Source organism: Ornithorhynchus anatinus, chromosome 7 (assembly GCF_004115215.2).
Source record: "Ornithorhynchus anatinus isolate Pmale09 chromosome 7, mOrnAna1.pri.v4, whole genome shotgun sequence".
Classification (NCBI taxonomy): Eukaryota; Metazoa; Chordata; class Mammalia; order Monotremata; family Ornithorhynchidae; genus Ornithorhynchus; species Ornithorhynchus anatinus.
Window position 1 is genome coordinate 2737435 of NC_041734.1, and position 21432 is coordinate 2758866.

Genomic DNA, 21432 nt, shown 5'->3' on the forward strand with positions numbered 1-21432 from the left:
CATCGGCCCGAAATCCCCGCCAACTGTATCTCCGGGACCGAGGGCCTTGCTTCGGCCTCTGGGGTCCGGGGGTTCCCCGGGCTACCGCCGAAGCCGGCGGGGGCCGCGGCTGTTGAATATTAATAATGTTGGTATTCGTTAAGCGCTTACTTTGTGCCGAGCACTGTTCTAAGCGCTGGGGTAGATACAAGGTAATCAGGTCGTCCCGCGTGAAGCTCACGGTTAATCCCCATTTTACAGATGAGGTAACTGAGGCACAGAGAAGTTAAGTGACTTGCCCACGGTCACACGGCTGACAAGTGGCAGAGCCGGGATTCCGTATCCGACGTCTCCGGGGGGGAGGGGAGGGACCGGGGCATCGAGGGGTCGATCAACCGAGCCGCCAGGAGGCTCGGACTCCGGGGGCGAAAGGTCGTCTCGTTCGGCTTCAACCTCGTGCGGCCCGCGGCGGGGGGGACGTGGAGGGATTCCTGGAGAGGGCTATTGGTCGCTGACAGCCCCCAAGACTCCCAAGAAAAGGGCCCTTGGCAGAATGCCACATCAGCTTCCGGTCAGGAATAATTTGGGGAGCAGATGAAGTTGGATGTGGAACCCAGCGGGGGGGACCGGGAAAGCCGCCCGCTCCTCAGGGTGAAACCGCTAACTCCCGGTGCATCCGGAAGGGGCAGAACCTTGTCCTCCTTGTCCCCCTCCTCCCATTCTTCCCTCCTCCTCCTCCTCGTAATAATAATGATGGCATTTGTGAAGCGCCATGTGCCAGCTCCGTACTAAGCGCTGGGGTGGAGACAAGCAAATGGGGTTGGACCCAATCCCTGCCCCAGGTGGAGCTCCCGGTCTCCTTCCCATTTTCCAGATGAGGTCACTGAGGCCCAGAGCAGTGAAGTGACTTGCCCAAAGTCGCCCAGCAGACAAGCGGACCTCCGACTCCCAGGTCCGCGCTCCATCCACCGTGTCGTGCGTCTGCGGCCCCCAGGGTCGCTTCCCGTCGCATGGGGAGGGGGAACAAGCCAGCCCGGAGGACCCCCGACCCCGGAGGACCTCACCGATGAAGGCGGCGGTGGTGGGCTGTAGCCAGCGGGCAGAGGCCCGCACCCGCCACGACGGGTACGGATCGAGCGTGAACCTCTTCCCTTTCAGAACTGCAGGCCTGCCTGATTTGCGTGGCCAGAAGAGTCCCCGTGAAGGAGAGGCCGCTTCTTCCCTCATCCGAAAGCTTCACCACGCGCCAGGATCTCCAAGGTACGGGGGCCTGGGGGGCGCGGGCGGAGGGGCGGGGTGGACGCCGCCCGGAGGCCCGAGGGAAGGGGTGACCCCGGCCGTCGCGACCCGCAGGCAAGATCACCTCCCTGGACACCAGCACCATGCGGACGGCCATGAAGCCGGGGTGGGAGGATCTGGTGAGACGTTGCATCCAGAGGTTCCACGCCCAACACGAGGGCGACATCTCATTCTCCAAGAGGCATCACCAGGAAGGTAAGGCCCATCCCCGTCCCCCCCGTCCCCCCCAGACATCTCCTTGGTCGGCGGCGGGGGTCCTAGGGGAGGCAGCGTGGCTCAGTGGAAAGAGCCCGGGCTTCCGAGTCAGAGGCCACGGGTCCGACTCCCGGCTCTGCCGCCTGTCAGCTGCGTGACCGTGGGCGAGTCACTTCACTTCTCTGGGCCTCGGTGACCTCATCTGTAAAATGGGGATTAACTGTGAGCCTCACGTTGGACAACCTGATTACTCTGTATCTCCCCCAGCGCTTAAAAAAGTGCTCTGCACAGAGTAAGCGCTTAACAAATACCAACATTATTAGTAGTAGTAGTAGTACATTGCTCATTTGTTCCAGGGTTCCGGGCGTCGTCCCCAAAGCGCGGCCGACTCGACATGAGGGTGTTGGAGGTTGGGGAGCCTTCGACACCCGGGGATCTCCTTGCGGGCGGGGAACGTGCCGGTTTATTGTTCTACCGTACTCTCCCAAGCGCTTAGTACAGTGCTCTGCGCACGGTAGGCGCTCAGTAGATGCGATCGAATGAATGAATGAATGAATGAATGAAAGGCTTCCAGTCTCCCCGCCGTGTTCAGTGCACTGTACCGAGCTCTCGGGAGAGTGCGGTAGAGTGGATAGACGTGATCCCGGCCCTCGAGGGGTTTACTAGACTAGCCGGGGAGACGGTCGCTGATATCGATGGCAGGTGAGAGGAGGTATTGGAGTATTGGTACCTAAGTGCTCCGGGTTTAGGTAAGGCGGAAGTCCCGAGGGCACTGTCGGGAGGGAACTAGGGTGCGAAGAGGGGAGACTAGTCCGGGAGGGCCTCCTGGGGGAGGTGTGATTTCACAAGAGCTTTGAAGACGGGGAGCGCGGTGGTCTCCGCACCACTGGCTTTAAAGCAGTCCGCCACCTGGCCCCCCTCCTACCTCCCCTCGCTTCTCTCCTTCTGCAACCCACCCCGTACACTCCGCTCCTCTGGTGCCAACCTTCTCGCTGACCCTCCGTGTCGCCCGTCTCGCCGCCGCCCCCTCGCCCGCGTCCCGCCTCTGGCCCGGAAGCCCCTCCCTCCTCAAGTCCCCCAGACGACCCCTGCCCCCCGCTTCAAAGCCTCACTGAAGGTCCATCTCCTCCAAGAGGCCTTCCCAGGCTAAACCCCGCTTCTCCTCGTCTCCCGCTCCCTTCCGCGTCGCCCTGACTCGGTCCCTTTCCTCTTCGCCCCCTCCCGGCCCCACCGCACTTATGCCCGTGTCTCTCATTTTATTTATTTATATCGAGGTCCGTCTCTCCCGCTCTAGACCGTAAGCTCACTGTGGGCAGGGAATGAGAATGTTAATTGCCGTACGGTACTTTCCCAAGGGCTTAGTTCGGGGCTCCGCACACAGTAAGGGCTCAGGAAATGCAGTCGGAGGTGGGAGAGAGTTCCGGGAAGGGTGTGAACAAGAGGTCGGTAGCGGGAGACAAGATGGAGGCGCGGTGAGGAGCTCCGCCACGTGCCTGCAGGGTGACTTTGGACAAGTCACTTAACTTCTCCGTGCCTCGGTCTCCTCAACTGTAAACTGGGGTCGAGATGCCCGTCCTCCCTCCTCCCTGGACTGCGAGCCCCACGTGGGACAGGGACTGTGTCCAACCCGATTATCCCGTAGCCACCCCAGCGCTCAGAACGGTGCTTGGCACAGAGTAAATTCCTAACAAATGCCATCATTATCATCGTTACTGTTATTACTACCGCTGACAACGCTGATGATCATTATAAGGATAATTAATAACAGTAATAATAACAGCAATCGTCTCGGCTCCACCGCTTGCCTGCTGCGTAACCTCGGGCAAGCCACTTAACTTATCTGCGCCTCCGTCTCCTCATCTGGAAAACGGACGGAAAGTGTGTTCCTTCCCCTTTAGACCTTTGTGACCTTGGGCAAGTCGGTTCACTTTTCCGGGCCTCGGTTCCCTCATCCGTAAAATGGAGATTGAGACCGTGAGCCCCATGGGGGACGGGGACTGTGTTCAACCCTATTTGCTTCTATCCACCCCGGCGCTTAGTACAGTGCCTGGCACATAGTATGCGCTTAACAGATAACATCATTCGTATTATTAGTATTAATCTGAGCCCCGTGTGGGGCGGAGACCGCACCCGATCCGATTGGCTTGTACCCGCCCCGGAGCTTAGCACACCGCTTACCACACGGTAAGTGTCTGACAAATACCACGACTGTAACGACTACTAGAGGGAGTTTCCGCTCAGCACGGAGAGGAACGGAGGAACTCGGATGGGTCTGAGGATCGGAGAGTCGCGCCCAAGAGGATGTTCTAGAAAAACATCCCGGGGAGCAGAGTCAAGTCCGGACTTCTCCCCGTGGGTAGGGTACGTGTCTGTCGACTTTGCGTCTCCCAAGCGCTCTGCACACCGTAAGTGCTCACCGTAAGCGGGGGCCGAGGCCGGAGACGTTTTGGAGGAAAGAATGGCTGGAATTTAGGGACCAGCTGGACGTAGGGGTTGAAAGAGAGGGAGGGATCCAGGTTAACTCACGTGCGCTTCATTCAGAGCCCAGCTGGAATTTAATGTTGGTATCTGTTAAGCACTTACTATGTGCCGAGCACTGTTCTAAGCGCTGGGGTAGACATAAGGGAATCAGGTTGTCCCACGTGGGGCTCACAGTCTTAATCCCCATTTTACAGATGAGGTAACTGAGGCCCAGAGAAGTGAAGCGACTTGCCCACAGTCACTTCTTGGGCCGGGGGGGGGGGCGCGATTCATTCAATCGCATTTGTCGTTCGTTCGATCGTATTGAGCGCTTACTGTGTGCAGAGCACTGTACCGAGCCCTTGGGAGAGGACAATAGAACGATAAACAGACACGTTCCCTGCCCACCACGAACTGACAGTCTAGAGGGGGAGATCAGACCTCTCCGGCCGAGTTCGGCAAAATAATAGCGGGCAGGGAATGTGCCTGTTTATTCTTGTATTGTCCTCTCCCGAGGGTTTAGTTCAGTGCTCTGCGCACAGCAAGCACTCAGTAAATACAGTTGAATGAATGAATGCTCTGAAAATCAGGAGGCGAAAATAGCAGACCAAGAAATAAAATGGCATCCTGAAGTGAAGAAAAAGCCGGGGAGAAGGCCCCTCGCTTGCTCTCCCGAAGCCGCCTTCCTTACCCGGAGCCGGTCGGACTACTGGATTGTGGGGAAACGGGTTATCTGGGTATGGGTAGGGCGTTACCTGGGTTACCGCTAGGGTGGTTACCTGGGTTACCGGCGAGCCGGTTGCCTTGGTTACCGGGAGGCGGCCGGGGACAGGCCACCTCGAGGAGTTGCCAAACTGCTCGCATGTCCTTTACGCGTGTAGCTCGGGACGCGCGGCTTCCCAACCCTGGGGCCGGGGCCGGGGTAGAAATACAGATATTCAGATATTGGGGGTTTTTTAATTATCGCCTAATATATGAATCGTAGTCGTGGTAACAGTCGAGCGTCCCGATTTATCCCTCGGGGTTCTCGGGCCCGCTGCTCCTTAGAATCTTCCTTCGTCGGTAAGAGCCTTCCCGTCCTCTCTGGACACTTTGCTTCCCAAGCAGCGTCCTGGAATCGAGCGATGGTATTCGTTGGGTGCAGAGCCCCGTACCAAGCGCTCGGGAGAGAACGGGTCATCAGAGCTGGGAGACACGTTTCTCCGCCCGCGACGAGCTCACGGTCTCCGAGGGAGAGGTGGCAGAACAGGCCCTGACCGATGGCGGGTCTGAGTGAGAAGCAGCACGGTTTAGCGGCTAGAGAACGCGGGCCTGGGAGTCAGAAGGTCATGGGTTCTAATTCTGGCTCTGTCACTTATCCGCTGGGTGACCTGGGGCAAGTCGTCTCACTTCCCGGCGCTTGTTACCTCATCTGTAAAATGGAGATTGAACCGGTGAGCCCCAGGGACGGGGACCGTGTCCAACTGAATTTGCTTGTAACCACCCCCCCCAGCGCTTAGTACAGTGCCTGCCACGTCGTAAGCGCTTAACGAATGTCATCGTTATTATTACGTGGGCATACGCACACTTACTGCGTGTAGGGCACTGTACCGAGCGGTGGGAGAATAAAGTAGTCGGTAATGATGGTAATGACCGGGGTATTTAAGCGCTTGCTAGATATCAGGCATTGTATTAAGCGCCGGAGTAGATACAAGATCCTCAGGACCCACGTGGGGCTCACTAAGTAGGAGGAAGAAAGGGTATCGAATCCCCATTTTGCAGATAGGGGAAGTGGAACCCAGAGAGATGAAGTGGTTTGCCCAAGGTTGCCGGCGGGGAAGAGGCGGAGCCGGAATGAGAACCCGGGGCCTCCGGCTCCCAGACCTAACCACAAGGAGCTCACGGTCTAGTTGGGGAAGAGAGACGTGAAAATAAATTGCAGGTAGGGGAGTGGCCGAGTCCGAGGATGTAGACGTTAAGTGCCGGGAAGCTGGGGCGAAGATCGGAGGGCTCGGGGCTCGCAAGCGCGTAGGAGACGGAGAAGACGGGGAGTTTAGGGTGGAGAGGTGAGATGTGGGTCAGGGAAGGCTTCCTGGAGGAGGCGGGGTTTTAGTAGGGCTTCGCGGATGAGGAGAGCGATGGTCTCTCGGGCGTGAGGAGGGAGGGAGTTCCAGGCGAGAGGGAGGGTCCGAGAAAGGCGCTGACGATGAGAGAGCCGCGAGCAAGGCGCAGTCCTTACCCAGGCACTCCCAAGCTCTTAGTACAATGCTCTGCACTTAGTGAGCGCTCGGTAGATACCATCATCCGATTGATTAGAAGAGCGAAGTGCGTGGGCTGAGTCGCGGGGAACAGCTTCGTCCACAGATGACGATGATGGTATTCGTTAAGCGCTTACTCTGTGCCGGGCGCTGTACTGAGCGCTAGGGTGGATGCAAGCAAATGGAGTTGGACACAAGCAAATCAAGTTGGACCCAAGCAGATGGACTTGGACACGGTCCCAGTCCCACGTGGGGCTCACGGTCTCAATCCCCATTTTCCAGATGAGGGAACTGAGGCCCGGAGAAGTGAAGTGACTCGGCCAAGGTCACCCAGGGGACAAGGGGCGGAGCCGGGATCAGCACCCACGACCTAACTTCCAGGCCCGTGCTCTAGGCGCTACACCATCCCACACACTACGCGCCCTGGCCCGGCCGGGCCAATCCCGGCGTCCTCCGTGCCATTCCGTCCGTCTGGCACGCTCCAAGATGCCAAGGGGAATTGGCACCCCTGTGGAAGAACCGAGCGGGTTGCCCCCGCGTTCCCTGGAAACCGGTCAGGGGCCAAGAGGTCGCCCTCTCCGTCACGTGTCACGTTCCGGGTCAGGAAACTCGGGTCGTGATGAGGGCGATCCAGGCATCCTCGGCGGCGGGTAACCGTGCCCGCCACTCGATCCTGCAGCGGTGGGGGAGGACGGGGGCTTTCGTCTCCCGGCCGCCTGGGGCCGAGCCGAAACAATCTCCCTCCCCGGAAATCCTCCGCGTTGAGAGAAGCAGCCCGCCGGTGGCTCCGGCGCTCCGATAAGGGGGGACGACGGGGGTGAGGACGGGCAGAGTTGCCCCCAGACGGGCCAGGGGGTCCGACCCCGCCTCGAGCCAGCCGACGTGTCATCCCACATGGCTCCTTACTGACCGCTCTTTCCCGGGGCGCGGGGGAACGTGCAGGCGTGGGGGAGGCCGTCGAGGAGGGAACTCGGGGCGAGGGATAAATCTGTTCCGGAGCGGATCCAGAATCCTCCTGGCACCGGGGCCGATGACCGTCGTAGGTAAAGGCTGACGGCTCGAATCCGAAAGTCATCTTAACAAAAGCTGACTGTGAACCCTTCCGACCCCGGTCAGAGGGGTTTTCTGCTGGATCCGAGACACCCTGGATCCGAGTCGTGTGGACTGGTGTTGTCTCGTGGCTTTTTTTTTTTTTTTTTTAAATGGTATTGGTTAAGCTCCTACCGTGTGCCAGGCACCGTAACAGGCGCCGGGGAAGATGGAAGCTAATCAGCTTGGGCAAAGTCCCTGTCCCGCATGGGGTTCACAGTCTTAATCCTCAGTCGACGGATGAGGTGACCGAGGTGCAGAGAAGCGAAGTGACTTGCCCAAGGTCACACAGCAGATCTGGATTAGATCCCGGGACCTCCGACTCTGGGCCCGAGCTCTGTCCATTAGACCACGCTGCTTGTCTGGACGGGCTCGTCTTAGTTTTTTTTTCTTCTTTAAACCCCGAAAAGGGTCTGAAGGTGGTTATACGTTGACTCGCTGGTCTCTCGATCACCCTGGGGCCTGGTCTCGTAAGGCAGCACTGGGAGGGGCAGGTTGCTGACGTCAAACGTGACCTAATAATACGAATGCCCTCCGTCATCATCCCGATGGTTGTGGCGTTCGCTAAGCGCTCGCTACGCGCCGGCCGCTGTGTGCCAGATGTAAAATGATCGGGCCAGCGACAATCCCCATCCCTCTCGGGGCTCGCGGTCCAGTGAAGAGGGACAACAGGTATTTCATCCCCATTTTACGCTGAGGAAACTGAGGCACAGCGAAGTGACTTGGCTGAGGTCACAGGGAAGGTGGCGAAGCCGGGCGTCGGGAACTAGGTCCTCTGACTCTCAGGCCCGCCGGGCCTCTAGACAGTCAGCTCGTGGCGGGGACGTGTCTCCCAACTCTGTGGTATTGTCCTCGCCCAAACGCGTAGTACAGTGCTCCGCACGCAGCAAGCACCCAGTAGATGCCGTCGATCCATCGATCGATTCGGGAGAAGCAGCACGGCCCAGAGTAAAGAGCACAGGCCTCGCAATCATCCCAGCTCCGCCAGTTTGCCTCAGTTTCCTCAAGTGAAAAATGGGGATTCACCGCCCGGTCTCTCTCCCGCTGAGTCCGTGAGCCCCACCTGGGGCAGAGACTGTCTGACCTGATCGACCTGTACCTAGAAATAATAATAATTATGGTATCTGTTAATAGTGATAACTGGAGTATTTGCTGAGCGCTTACTGAATGCCAGGCACCGTACAGAGCGGTGGGGTGGGTACAGGCCAGTCGGGTTGGACTCAGTCCCTGTCCCACGTGGGGTGTTTACTATGTGCCGGACACTGGGGTAGATACAAGGCACTCGGGTTGGACACGGCCCCGGTCCCACAAGGGGCTCCCACTCCCATTCCCTTTTAAACAATGAGAGAAGCGAGCGACTTAGCCAAGGTCACACAGCAGACAGGTGGCAGAGTTGGGATCGGAACGCACATCCTCCGACTCCCAGGCCCGGGCTCTCCCCACCGGGCCGTGCCGCTTCCCGGCCCCCTCCCGGCGCTTAGAACAGCGCCCGACACACGGTAGGAGCCGAACAAATGCCGTAGAACCGACCAAAACCCCATCGCGGCCCACTCGGCCCCTCCGGGACCTTGAAGCAGACGGGCAGAAGCAGGGTCGGGGTTGGGGGGGTCCCGATCCGGGCCTCCGTGTCCTAAGACGTGTCGCCCCCCGTGTGTCCGCTCGCCCCCCCCCAGTGCTGCGGCAGGGCCTGGCCTTCAGCCCCATCTACCGATTCTCCCTGTCGGACGGCACGATCGTGGCCGCCCAGACCAAGAGCAAGCTCATCCGCTCGCAGACTACTAACGAACCTCAGCTCGTCATATCGCTGCACACGCTGCACAGGTAACCCTCGGCCGTCGTCGGAGCCGCCGCCCGTCCCCGGGTCGACGGGGAGAGTCCGCCGCTCGGCCGGCCGGCCGGCGCCCTCTCCCGCCCCCCCTCTCGGGACCGAGCCCCAAGTGTCCGTTGCCTCCGCGTCACCCCGATTCGGGGTCCTGGTGCGTTCCCGGGGCAGGCTCCGGCCCCCGGACCGACCTCGCCCCGCCGCGACGCCCGGTCGGTCAGGCGATCGTATCTATCGGGCGCTTACTGTGTGCGGGGCCCCGGACTAAGCGCTCGGGAGAGGTCGGTAGAAAAATGTAACGGTACGTCCCTCCGTCGGTGGTATTTATCGAGCGCCTGCCGTGTGCAGAGCACTGTGCTAAGCGCTTGGGAGAGTAGAATAGAACGGTATAGCAGCGAGTCAGTCATTCGTATTTATTGAGCGCTTACCGTGTGCAGAGTATTGGACTGAGCACTTGGGAGAGGACGGTAGAACAATAAAAGAGACACGTGCCCCTCCCACAGTGAGCTGCCGGCCCAGAGGGGTCCGGCGGGCGAGGGAAATCCCGGGCCCGGGGGCCGCGTGGCGGGCAACCAACGGCGTCCCGGCCGGAGGAGCCGAGCGGCCCGGCCCCTCGCCGCCGTCGGGGTCGGCGCCGCTTCACCGACGGCCCGTTTTGACCGTTTTCTTCCCTCCCGGACTAGACCGTGCATTCGTCCCTTCGTATTCACTGAGCGCTTACCGTGTGCAGAGCACTGGACCGAAGCCCTGGGGAGAGGACGACGGCATAATAAGCGGACACGTTCCCTGCCCACCACGAGCGGCCGGAGTAGGGGACGAGCTTACTCCTCCCGCCCCGTTTTACACCCTGGGATTGGGACCGAGGTGGTTGGGGGGCGGAGGGAGAGCCCCAAGTGGTCCCCGACGGTCCGGGCGGGGGGTAGGGGAGAGGCGGCGGGTCCCCGGAGCGGCGGCGGCCCGAGCCGGGCCTCGGGAAGCGTCCCGGGCCCCGGCGGCCCCGCCGCCCCGGGAGACCGCGCGTCCGGCCGGCGGGTCCGCCCGCGCTAACGCCCCGCTGTCCCCGTCGGCGGCGCAGGGAGCAGAACGTGTGCGCGATGAGCCCGCAGCAGGAGCCGGGCGGCCCGGCGCCGGGGAAGGTGCTGAGCGCCGTGAGCGGAGGCGGCCCCGCCCACCAGCCCCCGGTCCCGGACGCGCCCAACGGCGGCGGCGGCTTCGCCCTCAACGGCCCCAAGGAGCCGGCGGGCCTGGCCGGGGCCCGGTTCGCGGGCGTGGCGGCGGGGGGCCCGAGCCACGGCGCGCCCACTCCTCAGGGTACGAACTACGCACTCAAGACGAACAGCCCCTCGCACGGCAGCCCCGGCCTGCCCCCCGGGGGCGGCGGGGGTCCGGCGGCGGGCTCCATGCTGTCGCCGCGGCACCGGGTCAGCCCCGGCGTGGCCGGGAGCCCCCGGATCCCCCCCGGCCAGTTCTCCCCCGCCGCCGGGAGCCTGCACTCCCCCGCGGGCGTGTGCAGCAGCACAGGAAATAGCCATAGCTACGCCAACAGCTCCCTGAACGCCCTGCAGGCCCTGAGCGAGGGGCACGGGGTGGCCCTGGGCCCGCCCCTGGCCTCGCCCGACCTCAAGCCGGTCCACCTGCAGAACTCCCCCGGCCACCTGAACCCGCCCCCGCTGGCCAAGACGGGCGGCCCGGACTCGAAAGACTGCTTCGGCCCGTACGCCGAGGCCCCGGAGGGCAGCCCCGGGCCGGCCGAGGGCGGGGAGCGGGCCGAGGCCCCGGGCCGCCCGCACGACGCCAAGGGCCAGACCAAGCTCCTGCAGCTGCTCACCACCAAATCGGACCAGACGGAGCCCTCCCCGCTGCCCGGCCCGCTGGGCGAGGCGGGCAAGGACCCCGGGCCGGGCCCCGGCGGGCCGGGCGGCTCCACCCACGGGATCTCGCTCAAGGAGAAGCATAAGATTTTGCACAGGCTCCTGCAGGACAGCAGCTCCCCCGTGGACCTGGCCAAGCTGACGGCCGAGGCCACGGGCAAGGAGCCCGGCCAGGAGCCGGCCGGCCCGCCCTCGGCCGAGGCGACCGTCAAGCAGGAGCCCGTCAGCCCCAAGAAGAAGGAGAACGCGTTACTGCGCTACTTGCTGGACAAGGACGACAGCAAGGACGTGGGCCTGCCCGACGTGGGCCCCAAGCCGGAGCGCCTGGACGGGAAGGCCGACCCCGCCGGTGCCCCCAAGCTGCTGGCCTTGAAGGTGGAGAAGGAGGAGGTGGGCTACGAGCCCGGAGATCAGGTGAGGGGCCGGGGGGGCGGGGGCCGGGGGCCGCAGCCGGCGGGGAGGGGCTCTCGGCCGGACCCGGGGAGGACCTCCGCCCCCGGTCCGTGGAACCCGGGATCTCCAGGTGTCCCTGCCTCGCGCCGTCCGGCGACGGCCTTTACCGAGCGACCGCCCGCGGGCACGGAGGTGACGCTAGAGTTAGCGGACGCGAGCCCCGCCCCGGAGAAGCCTCCCGTCCGCCGAGCGCGGGGCTCGGTACCCAGCACCCGGGAGGGGACGGTAGAGTCGGCCGATCTGCCCCCTGCCCTCGAGGAGCGTGCGGTCGGCGTGCTGCACGCGGAGCACTGTATCCAGCGCCCGGGAGTGGGGGCGAGGACCTGATGGTCAGTTGACACGACCCCTGCCCGCGAGAAGTTGGCGTTCATCCGTTCGGTCGTATCTATTGAGCGCTCACTGGGTGCGGAGCACTGTACGGAACGCGTAAGGTCAGCGCGCTACGTACGGAGCGCTGTGGTGAACGCCCGGGAGTGTGGGAGAGGACGTCGTAGGAGGTGCGATCCCTGTCCTCGAGGAGCGTACGGTTAGTGTACCGTGTGCGGAGCTCTGTACCCAACCTCGGGGAACGTGGGAGAGGACGACAGAGTTAGTGGACAGTCTCAGCCCGCGAAGAGTTTACGGTCATCAGACTACGTGCAAAGCACCGTACTGAGCGCGTGGAAAAGGACGGTAGTTTTAGGAGACGTGATCTCTGCCCGTGAAGAGTTTGCGGCCTTTCATTCGTTCATTCGGTCGTATTTATTGAGAGCACTTCCCGGGCGCAGAGCGCTCGGGAGATATCGACGCGAGAGTAAACAGACACATTCCCCGTCCGCAACGAGCTTACGGTCTAGAGGGAGGGTGCTACGGGCGGAGCACGGTACTGAGCGCGCGGGAGAGGACGGGACCCCCCTGCGACCCCGGCGAGGCGGTTGGGTAAAAAGCAGCGGGCGGCAGAGGCGCGTCTCCCCCGTCCTTTCCTCCCAAATCCACCGGAACCACCGTCCGGGACCCATTTCCACCTCCGGACGAACGGAGGGGGCTCCGACGGTCCGGCAACCGACGGGAAATGCTTCTTCCGGGGCGAGGCCCGTGTCGGGCGCGCCCTCCGCCCCCTTCGCGAGGGATGCGTCCGGGCGGACGGCCCGCGTTTCTACCCCGGCCAGTGCCCCGGGGGGCGGGAGGGACGGCGGACGTGAGCCGTCGGCCCCGGGGACGCGGACGGCGGACGGCCTCATCTAGAAGAACCCCGAGCCGCTCTCCGGCGACGCTCTTCCCTCGGACCATCCTTCCTCCCCCGAGTGTGAGTCCACTTGACGGGAGAGAATCTCCCCGGGACACCACGGGGGAAAGACGGAGGGACCGAAGCGGGGCTTTCTTCGGCGGGGGAGTCTCGCCATCTCGAGCCCGAGGGGGTCGAGGGCCGATGGGACCCCGGACCGGGGGGATGGAGACCGCCGGCCTGCCGGAGAAGCCGAAGACGGTCTGCGGACTGGCCGACCCCGGCGAGACGTCAGGCGGTCTGGGAAGGGATCCCGCCCGGAAGCAACCGTACACGTCAGCCGGAGCGGCAGAAACGGCGGCGTCATCTTCATCGCCACACACTCTGCTGAACACTGGGGATGGAGACGAGACCAGCAGCGTGGCCTAGTGAAAAGAGCCTGGGCCTGGGAAGTAGAGGACCTGGGTTCTAATCTCTGCCCCGCCGCTGGTCTGCTGTACGTCCCTGAGCGAGTCACTTCATTTCTCCGGGCCTCAGGTTCCTCGTCTGTAAAATGGGGGCGAAGCCTGGGACGTGGACCGTGCCTAAGATGATTAGCCTGTATCTCCCCCGGCGCTTAGTACGGTGCCTGGCACGAATGCCGTTTAAAAAATAACAAAGCAGTCTGACCTAGTGGAAAGAACAGAGGACTGGGAATCAGAGACCCGGGTTCTAATCCGAGCTGTGCCCCTTGCCGGCTGGACGTTAGGTGGGCGAGTCATCTAACGGCCCCGGGCCTCAGTTTCCCCATCTGAGAAATGGGGATTAAATATACCCAGTCTCCCCCTGAGACTGTGAGCCCTGAACGAGGCAGGGATTGATCCGATTATTGTGTGACTCCCCCAGCGCTCCGTGTGGTGCGTGGCACAGAGTAAGGGCTTACCAAGTACAGTGCCGAGGGCTCAGTACAGCGCACTGCACACGGTAAGCGCTCAATAGATACAGCTGAGTGAATGAATCCAACTGTTATCATCATCCGATCGGACTCAGCCCCCATCCCGCACAGGCTCACGGTCTTAGGAAGGAGGGAGAGCGAGGGACCGTGTCCCCGTTTTACAGAACGGTCCGCTGTGACCCAGAGAGGTGAAGTGACCGGCCCGGGGTCACACGGCGGGCCGGCGGCAGAGCCGGGGCTCGAACCCGGTGCCTCCTGACTCATTTCCAACCTTTCAGGCGAGGACCCAGCGGACGCCGCGGGAAGAACTCATTTTCGTAACTGTTTTCTCTCGGATACACGGCCACTGAAGGGAGTCGTGTTTGGAGAAGGCGAGATACTAGTCCAGGAAGTCTGAGCCATCGGCTTCCGTCGCCCGGCCCGAGAAGTGGCCAACGTGGACGGGACGTTGTCTTGCCAGTAACTGTGTTGAGGAGCAGCGTGGCTCCGTGGCTAGAGCCCGGGCCCGGGGGTCAGAAGGTCACGGGTTCAAATCGCGGTTCTGCCACTTTTCTGCTGTATGGCCTTGGGCAAGTCACTTCACTTCTCTGGGCCTCGGTTCCCTCGTCTGGAAAATGAGGATTGAGACCGTGAGCGCCATGTGGGACAGGGACCGTGTCCAATCTGAGTACCTTGTATCTACCCCAGAGCTTAGAACAGCGCTTGGCTAGTAGTAAGTGCGTAATGAATAACGTAATTATCATTTTCTCTATTATCATCGTTAATTAAGCGCTTTCTATGTGTCAGGCCCTGGGGGTAATAATAATGTTGGTATTTGTTAAGCGCTCACTATGTGCGGAGCACCGTTCTTAGCGCCGGGGGAGATACAGGGGAATCGGGTTGTCCAACGTGAGGCTCGCAGTTAATCCCCATTTTCCAGGTGAGGGAACTGAGGCACAGAGAAGTGAAGTGACTCGCCCGCAGTCACACAGCTGACGAGCGGCAGAGCCGGGAGTCGAAGCCGTGACCCCCGACTCCGAAGCCCAGGCTCTTTCCACCGCGCCACGCTGCCTCCCCAAAAGATCATCAGGTCCCCCACTGTAGATCACAGTTAAGGCAGGAGGGAGAAGAGTTACTGAATCCTCACTTGGCCAGTGAGGGAAATGAGGCCCAGAGAAGTGAAGTGACTTGCCCAAGGCCACACAGCAGACAAGCGGCGGAGCCGGGATTAGAACCCAGAGTCCCCCGGCTCCCAGGCCCGGGCTCTTTCCGCTAGGCCACGCTGCTTCTCCGCCCGGCGTCTCTGCGGAATCCCTCTCCCCGCCCCCTGACCGACATCCCATAATCACCCGAAATCAATGGCGATGTTTCTTTCCTGAAACAATTAACAAGCCATTTGTGGGAAGGCCCGCTGCGAAGCTGAACACTTGCCAACCGCTCAACGCTTCCGCGGCTCCGGAAGCCAGACCGGACCTGTTGGTTCCTGCGGGTTGGAGGGAGGAGAACGTGAATGAATCCCCTTGGCTGGAGAGATCGCAGCACAAGAGGGGCGCTTACTGGGGCCCCGATATAATTATTACTATTACGGTATCTGTTAAACGCGTTTTAGGTGCCAAGCACCCAACTAAGCGCTGGGGTGGATACAAGCGAATCGGGTTGGACTCTGTCCCTGCCCCTCATGGGGCTTGTCCATCTCAATCCCCGTTTTCTAGACGAGGGAACTGAGGCCCAGAGAACTCATTCGTTCTTTCGATCCTATTTATTGAGCGCTTACTCTGTGCAGAGCACTGTACCAAGCGCTTGGAAAGTACAATTCGGCAACAGAGAGAGACAGTCCCTACCCGACGACGCGCTCACAGTCTAGAACGGGGGAGGCGGACAGCAAAACAAATAGGCGAGCATCAATATAAATAAATAGAATTATAGATATATACACATCATTAATGAAATAAATAGAATAATCGTGTATGTACATATATACACAAGTGCTGTGGGGAGGGGAGCGGAGCAGTGAAGTGACTCGCCCAAGGTCACCCGGGAGACAAGTGGAGGAGCCGGGAAGAGAACCCACGACCTTCCGACTCCTGGGCCCGGACTCCGTCCTCCCCGGCGTGCTGCGAAAGTCAAGTATCTCTCGGTCGGGGCGCTCAACGCTCCGAAATTTCAGGGGCCGTCGTCCACCCCCGCGGCTGCCGGGCACACGGAGGCAGGCGACGTCACGGAACGGACGAGGATGACGTCACACGCCGCGGTTTTACGGAAACGTGCCCGAGGCGCCCCAAACCTTGAGCGTTTTCACCGGCCCCGACCCCCCGCCGCGTCCCGGAGCCGTGGCGTTTCCCCCCCGCGTGCCCTCTGAGGCGGGGCCGCGGCGGAGGGAAGCCGGGCGCCGAGAAGGAAGATGCCATCCTTAAAGGCGCCCGGGGCGATGCCGCCACTCCGTCCGGGGCGCTGGCGGTCCCAGGGTGGGAGACAGACCACGCGGAGGGCGCCACAAGTCCGCTTCTCAACGTCCCGGCCTCGAGCCGTTGCCGGCTTCCCCGGACGCACGGCGCCGGTCCCCACGGCGCCGCTCCCCGGCTTCCATTTTCCGGCTGACGGGCTCGCCGCCGGGACCGAGGAGGGCAAGGGCCACGGGGCAAAGCTTCCCGACCCCATCCGGGCGAAGAAGAGCCGAAGGGAGCACCCGTCAACGGGGCGTTGACTGCGGCCGGCGGCCGGCTCGCACCCGGTTCTCCGGACCCCCGCTTCTCCGATAACCCCGGGCCGCGTCCTCGCCGACCCCCGCGGGCAGGAAATCCCGCGCCGTGGCAGGCGCCCGACCTCGCCTCTTCCAAACGTGTCGTCGGGCGAACGCTCCTCAACGCTCTCCCTCCGTTGCGGGCGGAGAATGGGTCTGTTTATTTTTCTGCTGTCCTTTCCCCAAGCTCCGAGGACAGTGCTCTGCCCACAGTGAGCGCTCAGTGAGTACAGCTGAATGAATGAATGCGAGCCCGTTGTGGGCAGGGAATGCGTCTGTTTCTTGTTCTGTCGTCCTCTCCCTAAGTGCTTAGTACAGTGCTCCGCCCACAGCAAGCGCTCAATAAATACGATCGACTGACCGCCACGGCTTCCGGAAGGGGCGAGGGGAGAGACCCGACGTGGGGTCCGGGGCCGACTTAACGCGGTCTCGTTCACGTGGCCCCGCGGCGCCCCGGCCGGAACGAATCCGGCGCCCGCTCGGATCCGCCCCCGCCGACCTCCGGGGAGCGCGGACCCGGGGAACCGAGCCCCTCTTGCCGATCTAGAGATTAGAAATAGTTTTTTTCTAGAGATTACAACACTCCCGTAATTCTATTGATTCGTACCGACGTCTGTCTTCCCCCGGGCCCAGACCGCGAGCTCGTTGTGGGCGGGGATTGTCACCGTTTCTTGTTGTAGTTTACTTTTCCGAGCGCTCAACACAGTGCTCTACAAATAGTAAGCGCTCAATAAGTCCGATCGAATGAAGGATCGAATACCACAAGCTATTCGTTTATGCCGCCCCCCCCTCTAGACCGTAAGGTCGCCGTGGACGGGGAACGTATCTGCCGACTCTGCCGTATTGTCCTCTCCCAAGCGCTCGGTACGGTGCTCCGCACATTGTAAGCGCTCAGTAAATACTTTTGATGGTATCAGTGATAATTATTTATGGTATTTATTAAGTGCTTACTCTGTCCAGGCACTGTCCTAAGCACTGGGGTAGATACAGGACATTTGGGTTGGACCCGATCCCTGTCCCGCATTAGGCCTCACGGTCTTCATCCCCCTTTTACAGATGGGGGAACTGAGGCAAGGAGGAGTGAAGTGACTTGCCCAAGGTCACCCAGCAGACAAGCGCTTACTATGTCCCAGGCACCCTCCAGTAACCCGGTGTGTATGTGTGTGCGTGCGTGCGTGCGTGCGTGCGCTGCTTGTGAACCGCAGCCCGGCAGCGACCTGGACAACCTGGACGAGATCCTGGACGACCTGCAGAACAGCCAGCTGCCGCAGCTGTTCCCGGACACCCGGCCGGGCCCCCCCGCCCCCGCCCCCGCCGCCCCCGCCCCGGCCGCCGCCTCGGTCGACAAGCAAGCCATCTTCAACGACCTCATGCAGTTCACGGCCGAGAACATTCCCATGGGCCCCTCCGGGGCCACCAAGGCGGCGCTCAGAATCTCCCAGACCAGTGAGTCCGGGTGGGGGCGGCGGGACGGGGGGCGGCCGGGGAGGGGGGCCGGGGCTCAGGCTCAGTGGAAAGAGCCTGGGCTAGGGAGTCGGGGTCATGGGTTTTAGTCCCGGCTCCGCCACCCGTCGGCCGTGTGAAAAGTCACTTGCCCAGAGGGGCCAGTCGCTTCACTTCCCTGTGCCTCGGTTACCTCATCTGTAAAATGGAGATGCAGACCCTGAGCCTCTCGTGGGAAACCTGATAACCTAGTAGCCCCCCCCGGGGCTTAGTTAAGCACATAGTAAGCGTTTAACAAATACTAATTATTATCATTATCGTTATTATCATTATTCCTGTCACCCTACAGCACCACCTGCTGGCCGACCCTCTTGGAAACGGCCCCCCGCCCCCGGAAATCTAATAACGATAATAGTCCTAATTATGGTATTCGTGAAGCGCTTACGAAGCGCTGGGGTGGACACGGGCAAATCGCATTGGACACAGTCTCCGTCCCACGGGAGGCTCCTGGTTTCAATCGCCATTTTCCAGATGAGGGAACTGAGGCCCGGAGAAGGGAAGTGACTTGCCCGAGGTCACCCAGCAGCCAAGTGACGGAGCCGGGATTAGAACGCGTGACCTTCTGACTCCCGGGCCCGGGCTCTATCCACCACGCCATTAACACTGGGGGCAGATACAAGATGATCGGGTTGGCCACGGTCCGCGTCCCACGTGGGGCTCTCGGCCTCAATCTGCATTTTATAGATGAGGTTAACTGAGACCCAGAGAAGTGAAGTGACTAGCCCGAGGTCACGCAACAGAGGAGCGGCGGAGCCGGGATTAGAACCCCGGTCATCTGACTCCCAGGCCCCTGTTTTTTCCTCAGAGGGCAGGGGCGGGGGGGAGGGAGATTAAACCTCCTTACTGCTCCAAGCACCGAGTCTGCACCTTTTCTAGCTGTTTTGAAGTTAAGCCCCCAAAGCAATCAGCGACCAGTTGGATTCGCCTTCAGAGCTCTCTGTCTCAGAGGGAACATGGCACAGCAATCGATAATCATTGCGGTGTTTGTCAGGCGGTTACTGTGTGCAGAGCACTGGTCTCCGCCCTGAGGTCGATTCCCCGTCCCGCGGTCCCTGTCCCCACCAGAGCCTCTCGCAGATCGGCACTCGCTAAAGCCTGCTAATTCGTGGAAGGTTTCCCCTCCCGTGAAGATGGTCTTCCCCGAGCGGAGGCCGACGGGGGGAGGGAGAGCCACGTCGGAGCGCCCGGCGCGGTCGCAGTCCGGCCGGGCGTCGCGGTGTGGGCACGGGAACCTGACCCCCGGCCCCCCGGGGGCAGCCGGCTGCCTCGCCCGGACCCTCCCGGCTCGCGGCGGTCGCTTCGCCCCTCGTGATGCCACTCGTGCGGGGGCGTCGTCCAACCCCGCCTGCCATCCGTCCGTCCGCTCTCTCCGTAGCTTTTACCAACCCCCGGCCGGGCCAGCTGGGCAGGTTACTGCCCAACCAGAACCTGCCGCTGGACATCGCGTTGCAGAGCCCCACCGGAGCCGGACCATTCCCCCCGCTGAGAAACAGCAGCCCCTATCCAGCGATACCTCAGCCCGGCACCGTGGCCACCCAGGGGAACCTGGGGAGCGGCACTGCAGGTACCGGGCTCCGCGCCCCGCTCCCGCCCCGTCCGTCGGGCCGTAAGTCCCCGTGAGGGCCAACCGGGGTCGGGGGGGGACCCCGCGGCCACTGCCCTCTCCCGATAACCGTAGTCGGGGTGTTCGCCGAGCGCTTCCCGGCTGCTTCAGACCACCGGGGTCCCCGTCCCGCGCGGGGCTCACGCTCTCAGCGGGAGAGCGGACGTTTCGTCCCCGTTTGACCGAGGAGGAGGCCGAGGCCCGGAGATGCGAAGCGATCGTTTCCCCGTCACGCGGCGGGCAAGCGGCAGACTCCGGATTAGAACCCGGGTCCTCCCACCCCCAGGCCCCCGGTACGGTGTTCCGTGACCGGCGGGCCCACCGTCAATCAGTCGAAAGATGGTATTTTTTGAGCGCCGACCGTGTGCGGCGCGCTATACTAATCGCTTAATCAGTCGACATCGACGATTATGACGATGAACCCGACGGGCAAGAGGAGTCTTGCCGGCGGATCGCGAAAGGCCTCCGGCCGCTACGATTCAGAGCGGAGCCGCCGTGGGTTCGGCGTTTTTCCAGAGGAGGCCGCGTCACGGTCGGTTGCCCCCGGCGGACGCCCTGCGCTCAAGGCGAAGGGGGGGGGGGGCCTCGTTTGGAGCCGGCGGACCGTGAGGATGGTGAGACGAGGAGGTGAAAGCCAAAGCGGCACCAGATGCTGGCACAACAGCAGACGCAACGGGGCAGCGAAGACAAGTCTAGGGATGCGTACTTTACAGTCGGCACGGTGGGTCCTACGCAGTCGGAAGCACCCGCAGATGAACTTCACCACCTGCAGTGCCTTCCCCGAGCGCGGACGCCCAAGTACCTTTCCCCAGCGCTCAGTTGGGTTCATGCCGTTCAGAGGCCTCTCATTAAATGTCATTAATAATAATAACTTTGGTGTTTCTTAAGCGCTTACTGTGTGCCAGGCACTGTTCTAAGCTCTGGGGTGGATTACGAGCAAATGGGGTTGGACGCAGTCCCCGCCCCACGCGGGCCTCACAGTCTCCATCCCCATTCTCCAGATGAGGAAACCGAAGCCCAGAGACGTGAAGTGGCTTGCCTGGGGTTGTACAGCAGGGCCTGGAATTGGAACCCGTGACCTTCTGACTCCCAAGCCCGTGCTCTATCCATTACGCCATGCTGCTTCTCGCTGCTACCACTAAAATAGTTGGAGCCTTCAACGGAGGCAATTTTTTGAATGGCATTTTTTAAGAATAATTATGGAATCTGTTAAGCGCTCACTAGATACCGGGACTGGGTAGATACAAGATAATCAGGTTGGACACGGACGGTGTCCCACTTGGAGCTCCAGTCTTAATCCCCCTTTTGCAGATGAGGGAACCGAGGCCCGGAGAAGTGAGTGACTTGCCTCAGGCGACACGGCACCCAAGTGACGGAGCCTGGATTAGAACCCAGGTCCTCTGACTCCCAGGCCCGGGCTCCCCCCTGACCCCCAGTCCATCCCGCTACTCAAATTTCACCCTAAAATGGGAGGTTGAAAAAAGCTCATCTCGTACCGGCAAATGGACGTTGCTGCCCAGACATCTCTCCTCACCACACGTGTGGGTGGAACACATCAGAAGAATTCGAAACCGTTCTTCCCACAACACGAGCCTGTTCTGATGGAACACGACCCGTCCTCAGCCCGGCCACCCTGTGCCGGACGGGACGCTGCGTCTCTCTGTGTCTCTGCGACTCCGCGGCCTCTGGTGCCGCGAAATAGCGACCAACGGCCAGAACCCGGCCTTCTGCTAGTGGTGAGTAGAACGGTAATCTTGCGGTTTGTATCGAACGGTAGCATTCGTGGTGGACTCTTCAAAGCAACTACCCTCCATCCCGTTAATCAGTCTATCGGCGGGATTTGCCCAGCGCTTACTGTGTGCGGGGCACCGTACTAAGCGCCGCGAAAGCCTTCATTCCCACTGGATCAACGGCTGCGACGCGTCGATTTCTCCGAACGTGAGAACCCGGCGTTCTGGGCAAAGTGACAGCAGCGATGGCTTCTTGAAGGGCAGGGTCTTGAAGCCCCCTCCCGCCCCACCGGGCCGGCCCAGGGTGTCGCCGGGAACGGTGTCACCCGGAGGT

The 21432-nt window shown here is 61.6% G+C and overlaps 1 protein-coding gene across 3 annotated transcripts in view; it reads left to right on the forward strand.

The window, feature by feature from the left end:
- NCOA2 (nuclear receptor coactivator 2) overlaps nt 1-21432 on the forward strand; it is a 171006-nt gene that overhangs the window by 130080 nt on the left and 19494 nt on the right. For all 3 annotated transcript variants that reach the window (XM_029068289.2, XM_029068290.2, XM_029068292.2), the window contains 6 exons: nt 1138-1239; nt 1333-1473; nt 8933-9080; nt 10157-11366; nt 17468-17708; nt 19141-19329. In XM_029068289.2, coding sequence (XP_028924122.1) covers nt 1138-1239; nt 1333-1473; nt 8933-9080; nt 10157-11366; nt 17468-17708; nt 19141-19329 — 2031 coding nt within the window. The remainder of the gene's footprint in view (nt 1-1137; nt 1240-1332; nt 1474-8932; nt 9081-10156; nt 11367-17467; nt 17709-19140; nt 19330-21432) is intronic.